The sequence below is a fragment of the Ranitomeya variabilis genome, chromosome 4 (genome assembly GCF_051348905.1).
Source record: "Ranitomeya variabilis isolate aRanVar5 chromosome 4, aRanVar5.hap1, whole genome shotgun sequence".
In the NCBI taxonomy this organism is placed as follows: domain Eukaryota; kingdom Metazoa; phylum Chordata; class Amphibia; order Anura; family Dendrobatidae; genus Ranitomeya; species Ranitomeya variabilis.
Window position 1 is genome coordinate 103,367,660 of NC_135235.1, and position 17,641 is coordinate 103,385,300.

General features: G+C 45.8%; 1 protein-coding gene across 7 annotated transcripts; it reads left to right on the forward strand.

The window, feature by feature from the left end:
- The first annotated feature begins 644 nt into the window (after window positions 1-644).
- Window positions 645-16,632, forward strand: HNRNPH3 (heterogeneous nuclear ribonucleoprotein H3). 7 transcript variants are annotated; one of them, XM_077258999.1, is made up of 13 exons: window positions 8,190-8,428; window positions 9,851-9,939; window positions 10,212-10,367; window positions 10,470-10,610; window positions 11,102-11,240; window positions 11,600-11,787; window positions 12,513-12,599; window positions 13,912-14,024; window positions 14,357-14,492; window positions 14,585-14,737; window positions 14,827-14,916; window positions 16,215-16,250; window positions 16,365-16,632. In XM_077258999.1, coding segments are annotated over exons 2-13 (1,320 nt in total). In that variant the 5' UTR covers window positions 8,190-8,428; window positions 9,851-9,860; the 3' UTR covers window positions 16,367-16,632. The 7 variants fall into 7 exon arrangements, with proteins under 7 accessions (XP_077115111.1, XP_077115110.1, XP_077115114.1 ...); XM_077259000.1 differs by having other exon boundaries at window positions 8,293-8,428; window positions 14,827-14,921; window positions 16,365-16,605; XM_077258996.1 differs by lacking the exons at window positions 8,190-8,428; window positions 16,215-16,250 and adding an exon at window positions 645-775.
- Window positions 16,633-17,641: the final 1,009 nt, after the last annotated feature.

Below are 17,641 nucleotides of genomic sequence, written 5' to 3' on the forward strand. Positions count from 1 at the left end.
CCACTACCGGAGCTACCACCTCACCAACATCAGAGCTGCTGCAACCTTCAACCTAATGTCTCCTTCCCCACCATCCTGTAGAATGTAAGCCCGCAAGGGCAGGGTCCTCGTCCCTCTGTATCAGTCTATAATTGTTAGTTTGCTTTCTGTAAGTGACATCTGTAATTTGTATGTAACCCCCTCCTCATGTACAGCACCACAGAATCAATGTTGCTATATAAATAAATAATAGCATTAGAACTGCTTATGCAAATTCTAGCTATACTTTAACAGGCGGTGCTCCAATTGTAAGCAAAATACTGTTTCCTAGAACAAGTTGCTGTCAGATTATACCATACAGTAGTAGGAAAGTGCATAGTTCTAATACCAATAGGCAATTTCAAGTTGAAAGCTCCAGTAAAACCTGTATTTCACTTAAAAAATGGCCTTTCAAAAAGTATCTCAGTGCTGCAGGCATTGTGCAGTCCAGCTAAAGATCATATTTCGCTTGGCCGGTTTTGATAAAACTACGATTTTTGCAGTGGTTACACCACTTGTTATTGGCTCTGTGTGACAGCTCCATTCATTGCTGCGAGTTGTCCACTTCTTGCAGACGCAGTCACGTACTACTTGGAGAGTCTGCTTTGAAATCAGTGGAGGAAATGTTTGTCATAGAGCCTTTGATTGACTTTAGCAAAGTGTTCCTGTGCTCTGAAGTGTCACATAATGGCAAAGAAGGAGCCTACATCCAGGGAAAGTTTCTCCAGAGAAGGTGAAAGACCTGCTCTACAGCAAGGCAAGTACTGTTTGTTTTACATGTGGGTATTATGTGATCTCTACAATGACAGCTTGGTTTTTCTTCTAACTTCCTCCATGAAACTCCCCCAGCATGTCTCCAGTTTCACTGCATGGTTAAGAAGCATGTTCATGTTCCAGCAGAAAGTTGCGTTAAGATCAAATGCGATATAGTACGATATGCCCAGGTCAATGAGAGAACAGCACATTTAGTCCTAACATAGTTAATATGTATCTGGTTTAAGTATAAGGCACAATGTAATCTTCACAATATTGGTGGTGAGGATAGACTTGGATTAATTTATAGAAAATAGTCGATGTGAATAATGTCTACTGGGCAGACTCCCTGGCTACGGTTATTTCCTCTCCTTGAAAAATATAGAGAGTTGTTTGTCGGTGGTTTCTTTAAATGGGTCAGATTAAAGTGCAAGTTTTTTATCTATCCAGATAAATGTTGATAAATTGCTAATCACTGGAGGAGTTGGGGGGGGGGGGGGGGCAGGGACGGAACTCCCACCACTCCTTAGAACAAAGCTCTGCTCTATTGGATCCATGGTCCTGCATGCCCACCACCTTTTCATTCATTATATATGCATATGTGAAGGAGAGCGGACTTTGAGCAGCGATATGATTTACAGCAGCCACATGGTGGCTCACAGAAATCTCTAGTCTGGAGAGGTTCATTGACTCTGGAGCTTACCTTGAGGAAGACACATTAGGTGTCGATGCGCGTGGGTCCTTAAAAATGTCAAATTTTATTGGTCCTGATTTAAAAAATGTTACAGCAGTGAAAAACTCCCTGTACAATGTGAATTCAAGGGGTTAAAGCGACACGTTTCGATGGCAAAAATGGGAAAAACGGATGAGACACTGCTGGTAAAACCAGACACGGATGACAAACTCGAACAATGGACACAAGGATGACACTGATAAAAGCGGACACACGGATGACACACTGGTAAAAATGGACACACTGATGGGAACAATGGACTCACGGATGAAACACTGATGGCAAAAAAAGACATAGATGACACACTGATGATAAAAATGGACACAAGGATGACAAACTGATGGTTAAAACACACAGATGACACACTGATGATAAAAACAGACACATTGATGACACACTGATAGTAAAAACGGACACGATAAAAACGGACACAAGGATGACACACTGATGGTAAAACCGGACACACTGAAACACACTGATAGTAAAAAAGGATACACCAACCATACACTGAAGACACACTGATGGTAAAAATGAACACATTGAAGGCAATCTGATTTGTTTAAAAAGACACGTTGACACACTGATTGCAAAAATGGACACACAATGCAGTATTGATCTATGAAAGGTTGAATTTAATGGACCTAGGTCTTTTTTCAACCTATGTAACTACAAATGCTTCTCACTAAATTAGAATATCATCAAAAAGTTAATTTATTTCAGTTGTTCAATACAAAAAGTGAAACTCATATATAGAGTCATTACAGAGTGAAATATTTCAAGTCTTTATTTCTGTTAACGTTGATGATTATGGCTTACAGCCAATTAAAACCCAAAAGTCATTATCTCAGTAAATTAGAATACTTTATAACACCAGCTTGAAAAATTATTTTAAAATCCGAAATGTTTTCCTACTAAAATGTATGTTCAGTAACTGCTCTCAATACTTAATCGGGGCTCCTTTTGCATCAATTACTGCATTAATGCGGTGTGGCATGGAGGCGATCAGCCTGTGGCACTGCTGAGGTGTTATGGAAGCCCAGGTTGCTTTGATAGCAGCCTTCAGCGTGTCTGCATTGTTGGGTCTGGTGTCTCTCATCTTCCTTTTGACAATACTCCATAGATTCTCTATGCGGTTAAGGTCAGGTGAGTTTTCTGGCCAATCAAGCACAGTGATACTGTTGTTTTTAAACCAGGTATTGGTACTTTGGTCAGTGTAGACAGGTGCCAAGTCCTGCTGGAGAATTAAATTTCCATATCCAAAAAGCTAGTCGGCAGAGGGAAGCATGAAGTGCTCTAAAATTTCCTGGTAGACAGCTGCGTTGACTTTGGTCTTGATAAAAACACAGTGGACCTACACTAGCAGATGACATGGCTCCGCAAACCATCACTGATTGTGGAAACTTCACACTAGACCTCCAGCAGCTTGGATTGTGGCCTCTCCACTCTTCCTCCAGACTCTGGGACCTTGATTTCGAAATTAAAGCTAAATTTACTTGTATCTGAAAACAACACCGTGGACCACAGAGCAACAGTCCAGTTATTTTTCTCCTTGGCCCAGGTAAGATGCTTCTGGAGTTGTCTATTGATCATGAGTGACTTGACAAAAGGAATGCGACACTTGTAGCCCGTGTCCTGGATACGTCTGTGTGTGGTGGCTCTTGAAGCAATGACTCCAGCAGCAGTCCACTCCTTGTGAATCTCCCCCAAAATTTTTAATGGCCTTTTCTTAAAAATCGTTTCAAGGCTACGGTTATCCCGTTTACTTGTGCACCTTTTTCTACCACACTTCCTTCCACTCAACTTTCCATTAATATGCTTGGATACAGCAGTTTGTGAACAGCCAGATTTTTTAGCAATGACCCTTTGTCAAATCTTTTGGAACTCCTAAAGTGAACCCGCAGAACCGTGACAATGAACCTCCCAAGGGCGAGCTGGCCTGGTGGACCACCCCAAATACAGGGAGTGTTAGGGGCAGGCCCGAGGGAGACTATTGCCGCAGAAGCTGATACCCGGGGACAGGAAGTAGGAGCGGAAAAGACGCAGAGCTGGCTATAACGGAGACACAGGACAGACTGGCAATGACTGAGACAAAGAATAGGCAGGATATGGCGGACGCCCAGGACAGACTGGATATGGCGGAAACACAGGACAGGCAGGGTATGGCGGAAACACAGGACAGGCGGGGTATGGTGGAAACACAGGACAGGCAGAGTATGACGGACGCACAGGACAGAGCAAGGTATGGCGGACGCACTGGACAGAGCAAGGTATGGTGGACGCACAGGACAGAGCAAGGTACAGAGGGACCTGGGTCAAATGAGGACAAATGACAATCAGGCATGGAGCAGAGGAAGGATTTACCTAAAATAGACCGAGTGCTGCAGAACTTCTGGGTCAAGATCCTCCAGAATCATAGAGTGGAGGAACGGAGCGTCTGCAGACCAGAGAGAGGAAGTGCGTGTGGGCAGAGAGGCGCGCACACGACGAGAGCCACGGACCGGCGGCGAGTCAGGAGAAGAGACCGGAAGGCGCGCGCACACCGCTGGAGCGCGCCGGGATGGGTAAGTATATACAAAAAGAACCTGGCACTCAACTTAAGTGTAATTCTGTATTTTTATTGTAGTACCAATAAACGTTTCAGTCTAGAATACCTTCCTCAGTTGCGTACTGCAATTTTGTGGAGCGTACCCAGTCATCACTTGGTCTGAGTATAGCGTGAACCACCTACTCTTGGGTGGTTATGGTAAATGTGACGCTCCGTGGGGAGGGGTAAAGTACCGCAAAATGCTTGCTGGCCGTGTGTCCTCGGTCTGACGCGGTGTCCACCGCTTGTCAAAGGAGGGATGTGCATCCTGCTCTGTGCAGTCGCCTGTGAAATAATGCGGTAATGCTGTGATCACTAGACCGGAAGTGATGTTCCAGAAGTGAGTCCTGCGCTCTAATGGGTGGGCGTGCAGCGTGCCAGTGAGGTCACAGGAGGTGGTAAGTATGTCGGCGCCCAGAGAGAGCGGCAGACGCGGCGGCAGGTGGCGCCGTGACACCTTTTGCGGATTACCCTCCTTGTGGAGTGTGTCAATGACTGCCTTCTGGACATATCAAGTCAGCAGTCTTCCCCATGATTGTGGACCTACTGACACAGACTAAGGGACCTTTTTAAACTATTAGGAAGCCTTTGCAGGTGTTTTCTTGTTAATTATTCTAATTTAATGAGCTAATGACTTTTGTGTTTTCATTGGCTGTAAGCCATAATCATCAACATTAACAGAAATAAACACTTGGAGTAGATCAGTCTGCTTGTAATGACTCTATATATGAGTTTCACTTTTTGTATTGAAGAACTGAAATAAATTAACTTTTTGATGATATTCTAAGTTGGTGAGAAGCACTTGTAAGTAATCTGTGACTGTTGCTTGGAGTTTCGGCTGTGCGCAATTGCTTATCCTCTATTTGGTTTGCTGTATTTTTCTCTCCGGTTTTCCTCTCCGATTTTTGTGAGTTCCTATACATTGGATGGGAAATTTATCTTGCGGAGATGGAGCGTCTCCGCAATATAAATTGACATTCTGCGGTCGGGAAAGACGCGCCGCATGTCCGTCTCCGCAGGGAAGCTGGAGGGGTCCCTGCACACATAGTGGAGATGGGACTGCTTCAAATCCCCTCCACTATGCTGTAACATCTGGCCGCTGCAGGTTTGACGCTGCGGATGAACGCAGTGTCAAACCCAGTGTTTATTGACCATGGAAGCATACCCTTAGGGTGACCACAAAAAAGGCCACTCTAAAATGTGCATCTTTATCACACAGCACAATGCCACAGATGTTGCAAGTTTTGAGGGAGCTTTCAATTGTTATACTGACTGCAGGAATGGCCACCAGACCTATTGCCTGTGAACTAAACTTAAAGGGAACCTGTCACCCCCCCCCAGTCGTTTCAAACTAAAAGAGCCACCTTGTGCAGCAGTAATGCTGCATTCTGACAAGGTGGCTCTTTTAGTTCTGGGTGCTGGAATTGCCGAAATAATCAGTTTTGTTATTTGTCAGAAATACCTTGTCTTCCGTCCTGGAGGCCAGCATTTCCCCCCTGCTTCAGACGCTACACAGCCGTCACTCAAATCTTCTTGGCGCCGGGCACCACCTCCTCCTCACCGCTGTTTTGAAAATAGCCGGCGCCTGCGCTCTTTTTTCCTGCCTGGTGCAGGCGCAGTGAGCGCTGCCCGTCTTTCCTCATATGCAGTCTCCGTGACTGCGCCTGTGCGGCCGCCCTGCTTGTGAATCCCCGCCCTGCAGTGACTTATGATTTATTCACATTACGGGGCTGGGATTCCTGGGCATGCACACTGCGTGTCTAAGCCATTCACCCAGGTCCCTCCGCCTTCTACAGCGTGTATCGTCAGCTGATCGCTCCTCCCTGCAATCGCCTGGAACCTTGCCAAATCCTGACAGCAGGTGTGTGTGTGTGTGTGTGTAGCAGGCCGTGGGAGAGGGTGAGGGGCTTAGACACGCAATGCGCATGCCCAGGAATCCCAGCCCCGTAGTATTAGGGTATGTGCACACATTGCGGATTCTGCTGCGGATTTTTCCGCAGCGGATTTGTAAAATCCGCAGTGCAAAACCACTGCGGTGTTCACTGCGGATTTTCTCGCGGTTTCTTCTGCGGATTCCTCTGCGGTTTTTCAACTGCACTTTCCTATTGGTGCAGGTTGAAAACCGCTGCGGAATCCGCACAAAGAATTGACATGCTGCGGAAAATAATCCGCTGCGTTTCCGCGCTGATTTTTCCGCAGCATGTGCACAGCGGTTTTTTTTTCCCATAGGTTTACATGGTACTGTAAACTTTGGGAAAACTGCTGCGGATCCGCAGCGTCAAATCCGCTGCGGATCCGCAGCAAAATCTGCAGCGTGTGCACATACCCTGAATGAATCATAAGACACTGTGGGGCTGGGATTCACAGGCAGGGCGTATGTACGCACAGACTGCCAGCGCTCACTGCGTCTGCCTAAGGCAGGAGAAAAGAGCACAGGCGCCGCATCATTTCAAAACAGCGGTGAGGAGGCAGCGCCCGGCGCCAAGTAGATGTAAGTGACAGCTGTGTGGCGTCTAAAGCAGGGGGGAAAGGCCTGCCTCCTTTTCTGAAGACAAGGTATTTTGGACAAATTATAAAACTGATTATTTCGGCAGTTACAGCACACAGAACTAAAAGAGCCACCTTGTCAGAATGCAGCATTACTGCTGCACAAGGTGGCTCTTTTGGTTAAAAACCCGGGGGGTGACAGGTCCCCTTTAAGGGGGTAGTCCGGTCCAAATCGTTAAGTCTGCACTCTGTGTGACTGCAGACTTATGAATCCTCCCCAGTGCACGCACTGGGCAGGGACACACTGGTTTCTGAACTGGGAACAGCAATATGTGTGGTATGCATACTCCCAGACAGAACCTGACTAGTTGGCACAGCCTAGCTCCATATACTTGCACTGAATGAGGTGGTGTCATTAGACGCCCAGCAGTATGTATAAAGCATATATACCCTCTGGTCCCAGCTCAGAATCCGACGAATTTAAGCAGCGCACATTGGTTGCACTGAGGGTATTCATAAGGGTAGGTGCGTCTCTCCAGACCACAGCTTGCCAATTTCTCTTCTGGAGATTATTATTTATAGCGCCATTTATTCCATGGCGCTTTACATGTGAGGAGGGGTATACATAATAAAAACAAGTACAATAATCTTGAACAATACAAGTCACAACTGGTACAGGAGGAGAGAGGACGCTGCCCGCGAGGGCTCACAATCTACAAGGGATGGGTGAGGATACACTAGGTGAGATGCGGAGATGCTAGTCTCCGCAAGAGACATTTCACCAACAGGATATATTGGACGCGGTGCATCCCCACGGTTAGGCGAACGCATGCGGATTCACCTGCATTCAATAGATGGCAGCGCTTTAGACGCAGCAAACATGCGCTTCGTTCAAAGTGCTGCCACTTCTGTAGCGTGTGCACCCGGCCGAAGTCTGCAGTCACCCATAGTGATCGCAGCTTTATCAATTTACACAGGACAACCCCTTTAAGGTCTGCTTATGAGGACCGCCCAGCGACACGGTGCAACCGCTCATCGGGAAACGCTTACCACCGGCTGTCGTGTAAATTCCTGTTTACACAGGCAGACCGGAGTAAGCAATGTCCACCGAGTGATTTATACCGGATTGCTCTGTGTAGTCAGCCAGAGTGCGTTAAACAGGACAGTGCACTGCCGAGAACAATAATGTTACACAGCAAGATAACAGTGAGACGACCAACATTCACTTTGTGATTATCTCGCTGCAGTGTGAATGTGGTGACTAGTGGCTGCAGCATCTTCATGGTTAGATGCCGGTGCTCACACCCAGGGACCCTGGTCTGCCAGCCTCCCCCTGTCCTAGGCCTCTAGTCAGGGTCAGTGTGATTATTGCCTGTACAGTTGGTGCAAATAGATTTATAGGCGAGTCTGGGGAGCTGCGGCCGGTCCGGGCATATAACAGGCGATGTGTGACCCGGGCCTAAGAGGCGGCGGCTGACCGTGCCCGGCCAAAAAAATACGCACCAACTCAATCAGTGACATTATGTCATAAAAACAAAACCAATTGTCCTAACCCTGAGGCCGCGCTGCTCTCCCCGCACCACTATTTCCCTTCCCGCCCTATTCCCTTTGTGTGTGGCGATGTCAGACATGGCTCCGGAGCACGAGGCCGGAAAAAGCTCCTGGTCACGTGACCACAGACCGACGTGCACGCTGCGTCATTTCCTGCCTTGCCTTCCCGCTCTCGACTAGAGACGGTTTTGACGTCACCACGCAGCGCGTCTCGCCCCACGAGTGGTGTGTGTGTATGAAAGGAACGCCCGGCACTCCGCCATTCTCTTTTCCAGCTTTCTGCCCGTCCGCTCACACGCCAGGTAAGTGGCTCCACACCGTGAGGTGAGCGTTTAGGTGGGAACAGTCAGCGGCGCCATCGCGCCTGTATGCTGGGCGATTGCGTAGCGGTTTATCATCCAATCTCCGTTACTGCGGCTTCAGCCAAGTGGTCGGTCACTGCCGTGTTCTCGGTTACGCTGAGCAGTATCGCGGCCCGTGCCCCGTGTGCAGCGCTCAGTGCCGGCCCGCCGCCATTTTGTGCTTCTTTGTAATACAATAGTAATGTAAAAAAATAGGCGCGGAGGAGGGTGCGGGCGGCGTGTGCGGCTTCTGGCGGTGCCGGGCTGCGGGTGGTGCGCTCCTCTCCGGCCGCGGGTGGTGCGCTCCTCTCCGGCCGCGGGTGGTGCGCTCCTCTCCGGCCGCGGGTGGTGCGCTCCTCTCCGGCCGCGGGTGGTGCGCTCCTCTCCGGCCGCGGGTGGTGCGCTCCTCTCCGGCCGCGGGTGGTGCGCTCCTCTCCGGCCGCGGGTGGTGCGCTCCTCTCCGGCCGCGGGTGGTGCGCTCCTCTCCGGCCGCGGGTGGTGCGCTTCTCTCCGGCCGCGGGTGGTGCGCTTCTCTCCGGCCGCGGGTGGTGCGCTTCTCTCCGGCCGCGGGTGGTGCGCTCCTCTCCGGCCGCGGGTGGTGCGCTCCTCTCCGGCCGCTGGTGGTGCGCTCCTCTCCGGCCGCGGGTGGTGCGCTCCTCTCCGGCCGCGCACTGCGAGTACACGCGCTGTGCTCTGTATGGGGCTGCCGGAGCACTGACTGCGGGGTGTGGGAATAGGGCCGCACACCAATAGTCGTTTATCTAATAGCCCATAGCAACGGGTCAAAGTGCCACACACTATAGATAGTCGTGTGTGTAGATAGATGGATATCTCTCTCGCTATATATCTCTATCTATCTCTCTCTATATTATATATATATATATATATATATATATATATATATATATATATATATATATATATATATAATCTATTCTTGCTGCAGGCTCCCGGTAGAGGGATATACCTGTATACTGTGGTTTTCCTGTAGGCTTCCGGTACAGGGATCTCCCTGTATACAGTCGCCTTGCTGCAGGCTTCCGGTACCGGGACCTACCTGTATACTGTAATTTTCCTGTAGGCTCCCGGTACAGGGATATACCTGTATAGTCACCTCCCGGCAGGCTGTTACTGGAGCTATTTATCTGTACACAGTATCCTTTCCACTTCCACGTTTAGAGCTCCGCTCTATTAGCCAGAGAATCTGCTGCGCAGAGAGGGGCACTGATCCGCTTATTGATAAAGATTTCTGTTAACAAAAAATGGTCAAAGGCAACTAACCCTTTTGGGATATTGTAATCTCAGCGGTCCCCTATATTATCAGTGACGATAAGACGTAACATCCTGCACTGTCCTGTTAATATTGTCTTTATTCCACTTTAGAGTTATAACCATGTCAGACGAATGCATCGTGCGAGTGCGAGGATTGCCATGGTCCTGCACACGAGAGGAGGTGCTGGAGTTTTTCTCAGGTAATGCACACAATGCTGCTGTTTGTTTAGTGAGGAATTGTTATGACATTTGGATTGAACTATAAACTGGTATGCAGTATGTAGAGATTATATTCTTCTCACAAAGACGGCACGGAAATGTCTTACACAAACCCAGCATTAAACTAGCCCTAGTTATGCAAAATGGTGACCACAAGGGAGAAATTGTAATCTAAAGTACACGTTGGGGCTAGAGGGTGCAGCTATAGCTGGATGTGTTTTTAGCCCTTAAGACTGGCCTTTTATACTTGTAGAATGCGGTATTGCTGACGGAGTGGGTGGCATTCACTTCACAATGTCCAAGGAAGGTCGTCCTAGTGGGGAAGCCTTCATTGTACTGGAAACAGAAGACGATCTCAAAAAAGCAGTGGAGAAAGACCGTAAATATATGGGCCACAGGTACATTGAAGGTAAGGACTTCTGCCATCCTAATGTTCTGTAGATCATCACAGCATGTCATCGGGCCATGCATTTAGTGAACTATCCTATTAATCCTATTTTTGCTGTTCTAGTTTTCAAGTCGAACAATACAGAAATGGAATGGGTTTTAAAACACAATTCCTCCGAGACGGAGTCTGACACGGACGGGACAGTCAGACTCCGTGGGCTTCCATTTGGCTGCAGCAAGGAAGAAGTTGTGCAGTTTTTCTCAGGTACCTCTAGTTCCGTAATGCTGTGATTCTTCTTTAGTGGAGTCTTGCAGCAGATTCCTAATGCTCTTCATTAATCAGAAGCCGCTGTACTGTAACATGCTAAGCTAGAAGTATGCTAAATGGTTGGCTCATTTACACTGGCGTGTTACTTGTCCATGTTCTCTTCTGTAAAAACAGGGTTTTATTCTAGCAGTAGGAAAAACCTTTCATTCAGGAAGTTTTTCTCCTTCTGGAATAGTTTGGTTTGTGTTTTTTATATTACAATTTTTTTCCCCCCAAATACCATTTGACAATGAAGTGTGTAGTGTGAATGAGCCCTAAGTATCATGTTGTAGATATGTTAACATTGCGGGGTGGCGGGAGCTAAACATAAATGTGAGCTGATGTTAGGCTATTGGGATTATTATAAAGTTGTCGGTATTGTTAAGATGGGTTTGTTGCAGCCTTTAACACTGTTCCCCTTGATGGGGTTATTTGTCCTTGGGTTAAAGGGTTGAGAATCCTGCCAAATGGGATAACATTGACGATGGACTACCAGGGGAGAAGCACAGGGGAGGCCTTCGTGCAGTTTGCTACAAAGGAGATAGCAGAAAATGCTCTGGGGAAACACAAGGAAAGAATAGGGCACAGGTGGGGATGGACAGAACGGGATGGTTATATTTCTGTTTTGTTTCATGTTTTCTCTATTATTTTGGGCTCCGTGGTGGGAGGGGAGGTTTTTATTTTACATTTTTATTTAATTTATTTTTTTGTTAAATCGTAAATAAAATCTCTTTGCAGTCAATAAAACAGTGGTATCTACCAATATTCTCTTCCAATGCTTTCTTTGAGAATCGGCTTTCCATTTTCTGAGCTTTTTACTGGGTTGTACAGAAGCCTATAGTACCGCTTATACATTCCGTGGAGCCACTATAGATATTATTTTTGAAGCTAGGCATTTTCTGTTTAATCCTTACTTACATTATTTCTCTTAAACAACTCTGGCATAGATACATTGAGATATTTAAAAGCAGCAGAAGTGAAATTAGATCATCATACGATCCGCCTAGGAGGATGATGGGGCAGCGCCCTGGCCCATATGACCGACCAATGGGAGGAGGTCGAGGTGCTTTTTACGGAGCTGGCCGTGGTGGTAACATGTATGACCGCATGCGTGGCAGTGGAGGTTATGGGGGTGGTAAGTAATAAGTTACACATGCACTACTGCTTTGTAAATCTTCGCTTTATGTTAATTTTTGATGGCCTTTTACTTGCACTGAAAATATTTGTACGCATATAAATTTTTCATAGCAAAATCCGCACGTGCAATAAATCTGCAGTCTTTGTTTTAGTAAAAACCCTTATCCACTTGTTGCAGATTTTTCTACTTATGTTGTGTATTGCATTTACAACTTGTGAACATGAAAATGCATTTGGTCAAACTTAACCCCTTCACCCCATCTATTTTTTTTTTTCCTCACTTCCAAGAGCCATAACCTTTTTCTTTCTTTTCTCCCCCCCCTGCTATATGCTGTATATAGATGTATGTTGTGTTTTTTTTGTAGGACTAGTTGCACTTTTGCATGACACCATTCATTCTGCAATATTGTACTGGAAAATGGGGAAAGAATTCTAAGTGCAGTGAAATAACAAAAAAGTGCAATTCCATAATGGTTTTTTATGCACTATTTTCAATATACAGTAAAACTGGCCTAGCAATATGATTCCAAAGGCTTTTGATAGCTGTTTTAATCAGCCATCAAGTGTGGGGAAAGATGAGGGCTCAGTCCGTATCAAAGGCTGATGTACATTGATTGAGATGGGGTTAATATGTCTTTAGTGGATATGATAAAAAGTTAATATTCGGCTGTAATATGCTTTCATTTGTTTGAAATTTTGCGCTATTTCCCTTGTCTGTTCTAGGTTATGGTGGATTTGATGAGTACAGTGGATACAACAACTATGGATATGGGGCAGATGGTTTTGATGATCGACTGAGAGAAGGTAGAGGTATGTCCCTGGGGACATTCTTTTGACATTATAAATATATTGAAATAGTCTTTTAGTTGGAGCTTAAAATGGTAATCCACAGTACTCGGGTCCATGTAGAGCCATTTCAAGGCAAATCTAGCTCCCAGACTTTTGACAAAATTAATCTGGCAGATCTTGTTCCCTTTTCCATCTCAAACTGTTGAAAATCAGTAGAGACTACATTTTCCTTTTCAAGGATGTCCTACTGAAAACAAAGTATGGCTTGTGATAGATTTTTACATTTATCACTCTGGATGTTGACCACACCTGCTGATTCTGCAGCAATCCATTCAGTGTGCATGTGGCAGATGTCATAAAATGATCAGGCTATGGTATTTTTACACGCCTGATGCTTTATAAAGGGAGATGAGCAATCCCCAAAGGTCTGTCAATAACTGGCTCCTTTTTCAGTACACACATAAGGACAAGCCCAGTGTACATTAATATGGGAGGGGGGTTAGCAGGAAAACCTGGGGGCCTAACTAGTGTTTGGCAGCCATATTGGGTGACTGATGAGCCATGAAGCCTCCTGAGAGGTAGTAATGCTAATATGATCTTTGATGTTCTAATGTGTTTTTAGGGAGAACTTTGTGGGTTAAAGGGAATCCGTCACCTAATTTTGGCCCTGTAAGCTTTGGCCACCGCCATCAGGGGCTTATCTACAGCATTCTGTAATGCTGTAGATAAGCCCCTGATGTAACCTGAAAGATGAGAAAAACAAGTTGGACTATACTCACCTGGGGGGGCGGTCCCGGTTCAGTGCGGTCCGATGGGCGTCGCAGGTTCGGGTCCCCCCCATCTTCATACGATGTCATCATCCTCCTTGCTTCTGTTGCAGCTCCTGCGCAGGCGTACTGATTTGCCCTATTGATGGCAGCGTAAAGTACTGCAGTGTGCAGGTGCTGGGCCTCTGACCTTTCCTTGCGCACTGCTGTACTTTGCTCTGCCCTCAACAGGGCAAATCAATACGCCTGTGCAGGAGCTGCAACAGAAGCAAGGAAGAGGACGACATTGTATGAAGATGGGAGGACCTGCACCTGTGACACCCATCGGTGAGTATAATCTAACTTATCTTTCAGGTTACATGGGGGAGCTGTTTATCTACAGCATTACAGAATGCTGTAGATAAGCCTCTGATGGCGGTAGCCGAAGCTTATAGGGCCAAAATTAGGTGACAGGTTCCCTTTAACATCTGCTGGTTCAATCATATTATAAAGATGTGGTTTTTTTTTGGTTCTTTCTGTAACAGAAATTAAAGTGTATATATTATAATTTTTGTTTTTATTCTTAGCTATGTCGCAGGGTTATACTGGAGCTGGGGATGCAGGCTCCGGCTTTCACAGCGGGCACTTTGTTCATATGCGAGGCTTGCCTTTCCGTGCCACTGAAAGCGATATTGCCAATGTAAGTAGCTGGGTATTTCTGGTGTGACTTTGCAATAGTATAAATGGAGCTGAACATGGAGTTTGTGACTTGCGCAGTTGTAATGACTTGTTCAGTCGCAGTAGCATGTAAAAGATTTCACTCTTTAACCTTGAAATTTACCAGAAATGAGACCTCCATGTAAAGACTATTCTGCAATCATAATAATGGACCTTTCTTTACTAAATAAAACTCTTGGTGTAGTGAGAATATGCTTGGGTGGGATGTGGGCTGATGAGGAATAACTATATATCATGAATGTTTGACCACTACAAGGTGAATGAGCGTCTAAATATCTGCCCTTTTGTGTTCAGTTCTTTTCACCACTGACACCAATCAGAGTTCATATTGACATTGGAACGGATGGAAGGGCCACTGGTGAAGCTGATGTTGAATTCGCAACCCATGAGGATGCTGTAGCAGCCATGTCTAAAGATAAAAACAATATGCGTATGTAAACGCTCTGTTACTCATTTCTCGAGTTGAGTAGCTATATGGGAACTTGTATAGTTAAAGTTTGTGGTTTTTTTTTTTTCTTACAGAGCATCGGTATATTGAGTTGTTCCTGAATTCCACTGCTGGTGGTGGTGCTGGAATGGGTGCTGGCATGGGAGCAGGAATGGGTGCAGGCATGGGTGCAGGCATGGGCGCAGGCATGGGCACAGGATTGGGATGTTATGGTAGAGATGCACTAGGTGAGTCATGTTCAAAACCATTATACTCTGGTTTGCCCCAGTGTCATGCATTGTAGTCACTTTCCCCCCCTCCAATGTTTTCCCTACAGATGGCTCAGGGTATGGTGCAGTAGGGAGAATGGGTATGACTGGAAACTACAGTGGATGTTATGCAAATCCTGATGGTCTTGGTGGATATGGTAATGTATGAAATTGCATTCTTAATTTTTTTTTATTTTGTATGCTTCTACCTGTGATGGGTTTATGTAATTCATTGTGGCTATTACTAACCTTTGAAAATGATCTGTAAGGCAGCGTAGGCCAATTCAAAGTCCTCATAGATTATTTTTTTCCATCGGCTATTAATGTGGTGAGGCTCACTGAAATACCCTCTTAAAACTACATACGGTCTGACATCTATGATATGGCTAGTGTCTATACTATAAATGACACTGGCCAGCTTTTCTTTTTAGCTTGCCAACTCCGGCTTGTTTCCCAAACTCTCATGAATGTGAATAGAGCCATACATGCAGTGGACCTTTTCCCAGTCACAGCAGCAGAAGACTCATTCCTGAGGCGCAAATACTTGCATCTATAGGTCAGTTATGGCATATCCAATGTAATTGCCATAAATATTTGCGATTGGAATGCCCCTTTAAAGCAAATGCTGCAATTTCCATTATGCCGATAGTCCATTGTGTAGGTAAAGGAGCTCTGCCAGTCTGCTTCTTGACAAACGAGGCAGTAGTTGCTATTGTGACAATGTGCCGAGTGTTCACCCATCATTTACTGTATTTGGTAACAAGCAGGTTATCCAGACCTTGCTCTTTAATACAGAGGCCAAATAACAAGCATGGTTTTTAACCATAATGCTGCCGGTCTTGGAATAATTATAGAATAATCATTAGATTTTTCCTGTTACTTACACTGCAACAGTTATCTTTGTATCTGGACACAGGCTGCTGATAAATACTTGGGGCTCCCACATGATCATCTTCTGTATGTTTTAGACTTCAGACTATCTGTGCACCAATAATCTGCTCTAATTTACACCACAGTACCTGTATGTACATACTTTTCAAACCTCACAGCACGTAGCAGAAAAATCCCAATTGGGTATGTGTATTCCCCCAATGTCAACTTTATAATGAGAAGTTCCATTTCATCTTTGGCACTACAAAAGGTGAAGCTCATGATAAATGAATCCACGTGTAATATAGTTTGTTGCAGAAATTCTGTCTTGATCTGATTATCTGATCGTGTGATCAAACATTGGCCACAAACACTACTCTGCAGGCTTAGTATTTACACTGAAGCAAATGATATAACAGATCTGTCATGTACACAAATTACTGGAAAATTGCAAAGAGTTACCAAGGGAAAATGTCGTACAGTAATTACACCCAAAAAGTTTAAGGCTTTGCTATAGTTATTGTTGAGCATCTGTATCTGACATGGTTAAATAAAGATGGAATTCCCATTTTATGGTTAAATACAGGTGGAATCACGTTTGGTGCTGGAGTAGATAATTTGTGTGAGTCTTGTTTTTTGTTTGTTTCTAGTACTGTATTTTTTTTTTTTCACAATTATAATATTTGTGAGAACGGATTATGACTTAATTTAAACTTTTTTTTTTTTTTTCCCACAGGAAGGGGGAATTCTGGAAACAGTGGGGGCTACTTTGGACAACATGAGGGGATGAATACAGCTGGCTGGCGTGGATTATATTAAATGCTTTGTTGCATTACATTTGTGGAAGAAGCAGTTTGTTAGTTACGTTCTTTGTGTTTTGGTCTTGTGCAGAATTTGTACAAGAACATTGATCTTAACATTTTAGTGAGCCAAGTACAGTGGATTGTTGCTGTAGAATTTCATTTGTTTGAATGCAAACATTGACTTTGAATAAATTTTTTTTTTATAATCACTGTGTGTTGTTTTATGCTTTAAATGACTCGGACTGGAGAATCTGTTATATCAAACTCGTACAAAGGTGTAGTAGGGTCATCAGCATATAGCATACCGCAACTATAAGGATCTGATTACTTGGACCTACCAGCAGCACTAAACGACTGGTGATCTGTAAAATTTTACTGACCGGCTGTCATTTAATCCCGTTCCTGACTTGGCCAAATTTTAAAACTGACTAGTGTAAGGGTACAGTCTCAGTGGCACTTTTCTATTCGCCACGACAGCACCCACTGAGAGAGGGGATCCGCCCCTAAAAACAGGAAACCTACAGAGAGATAAAAGGGGCGGCCCCCCCTCGCTCCTCAGTTGGTTTCCTGTTCCTAAAGGGGAACCTACAGAGAAGACTCTCTGAAACTAATTGCAAGAGGAAAACTTGCCTGGATGCCGCCTGTGCGTCTCTGCTGAGCAACAGGGGCTCCAGAGTGAGTAAACAGTCGGGCGTTCCTGTTGGTTCCCCCCTCATCTGTTACAGTCGGTGGACAACGATCTCCCTGCTGGGACATCGTTGTAAGGGATGGCCGGTGATGCGGTGTGCCTGGGCTGATCGACTTACCTGAAGCAAGCAGGTTTCCGGACCCAGGTGGCGATACCCTCCGAAGTGTGTGGAGTGGTCATCAGCTGTTTCCCAGTCCCTCAGGTATGGCGGTGACGTGGGAGAGGTAGCGCTTTGAAAGCCGGCCGGCTGAGACGCCGGCGCATGCGCAGTAGAGCCGCATCCCGGAAGTGGATCCCTGCCCCCAGGAGGTCAGCAGTCTATTTCCGGGGGAACCGCCATATTGGTTTCCTCTGGCGGTTTCTCCATGCCCCCTGACGCTGCACCAAGGTATCAGGTAAAAAAAAAAAAAAAAAGGGGGAGGAAGTGTGTGTGTGTGTGAAAAGCCTACACTATAAAAGGCACATGAGCAGGGACAGACGGCGCGCTGTCATGTCGTCCCAAGAGGAAGTCTCTGTGCGCCC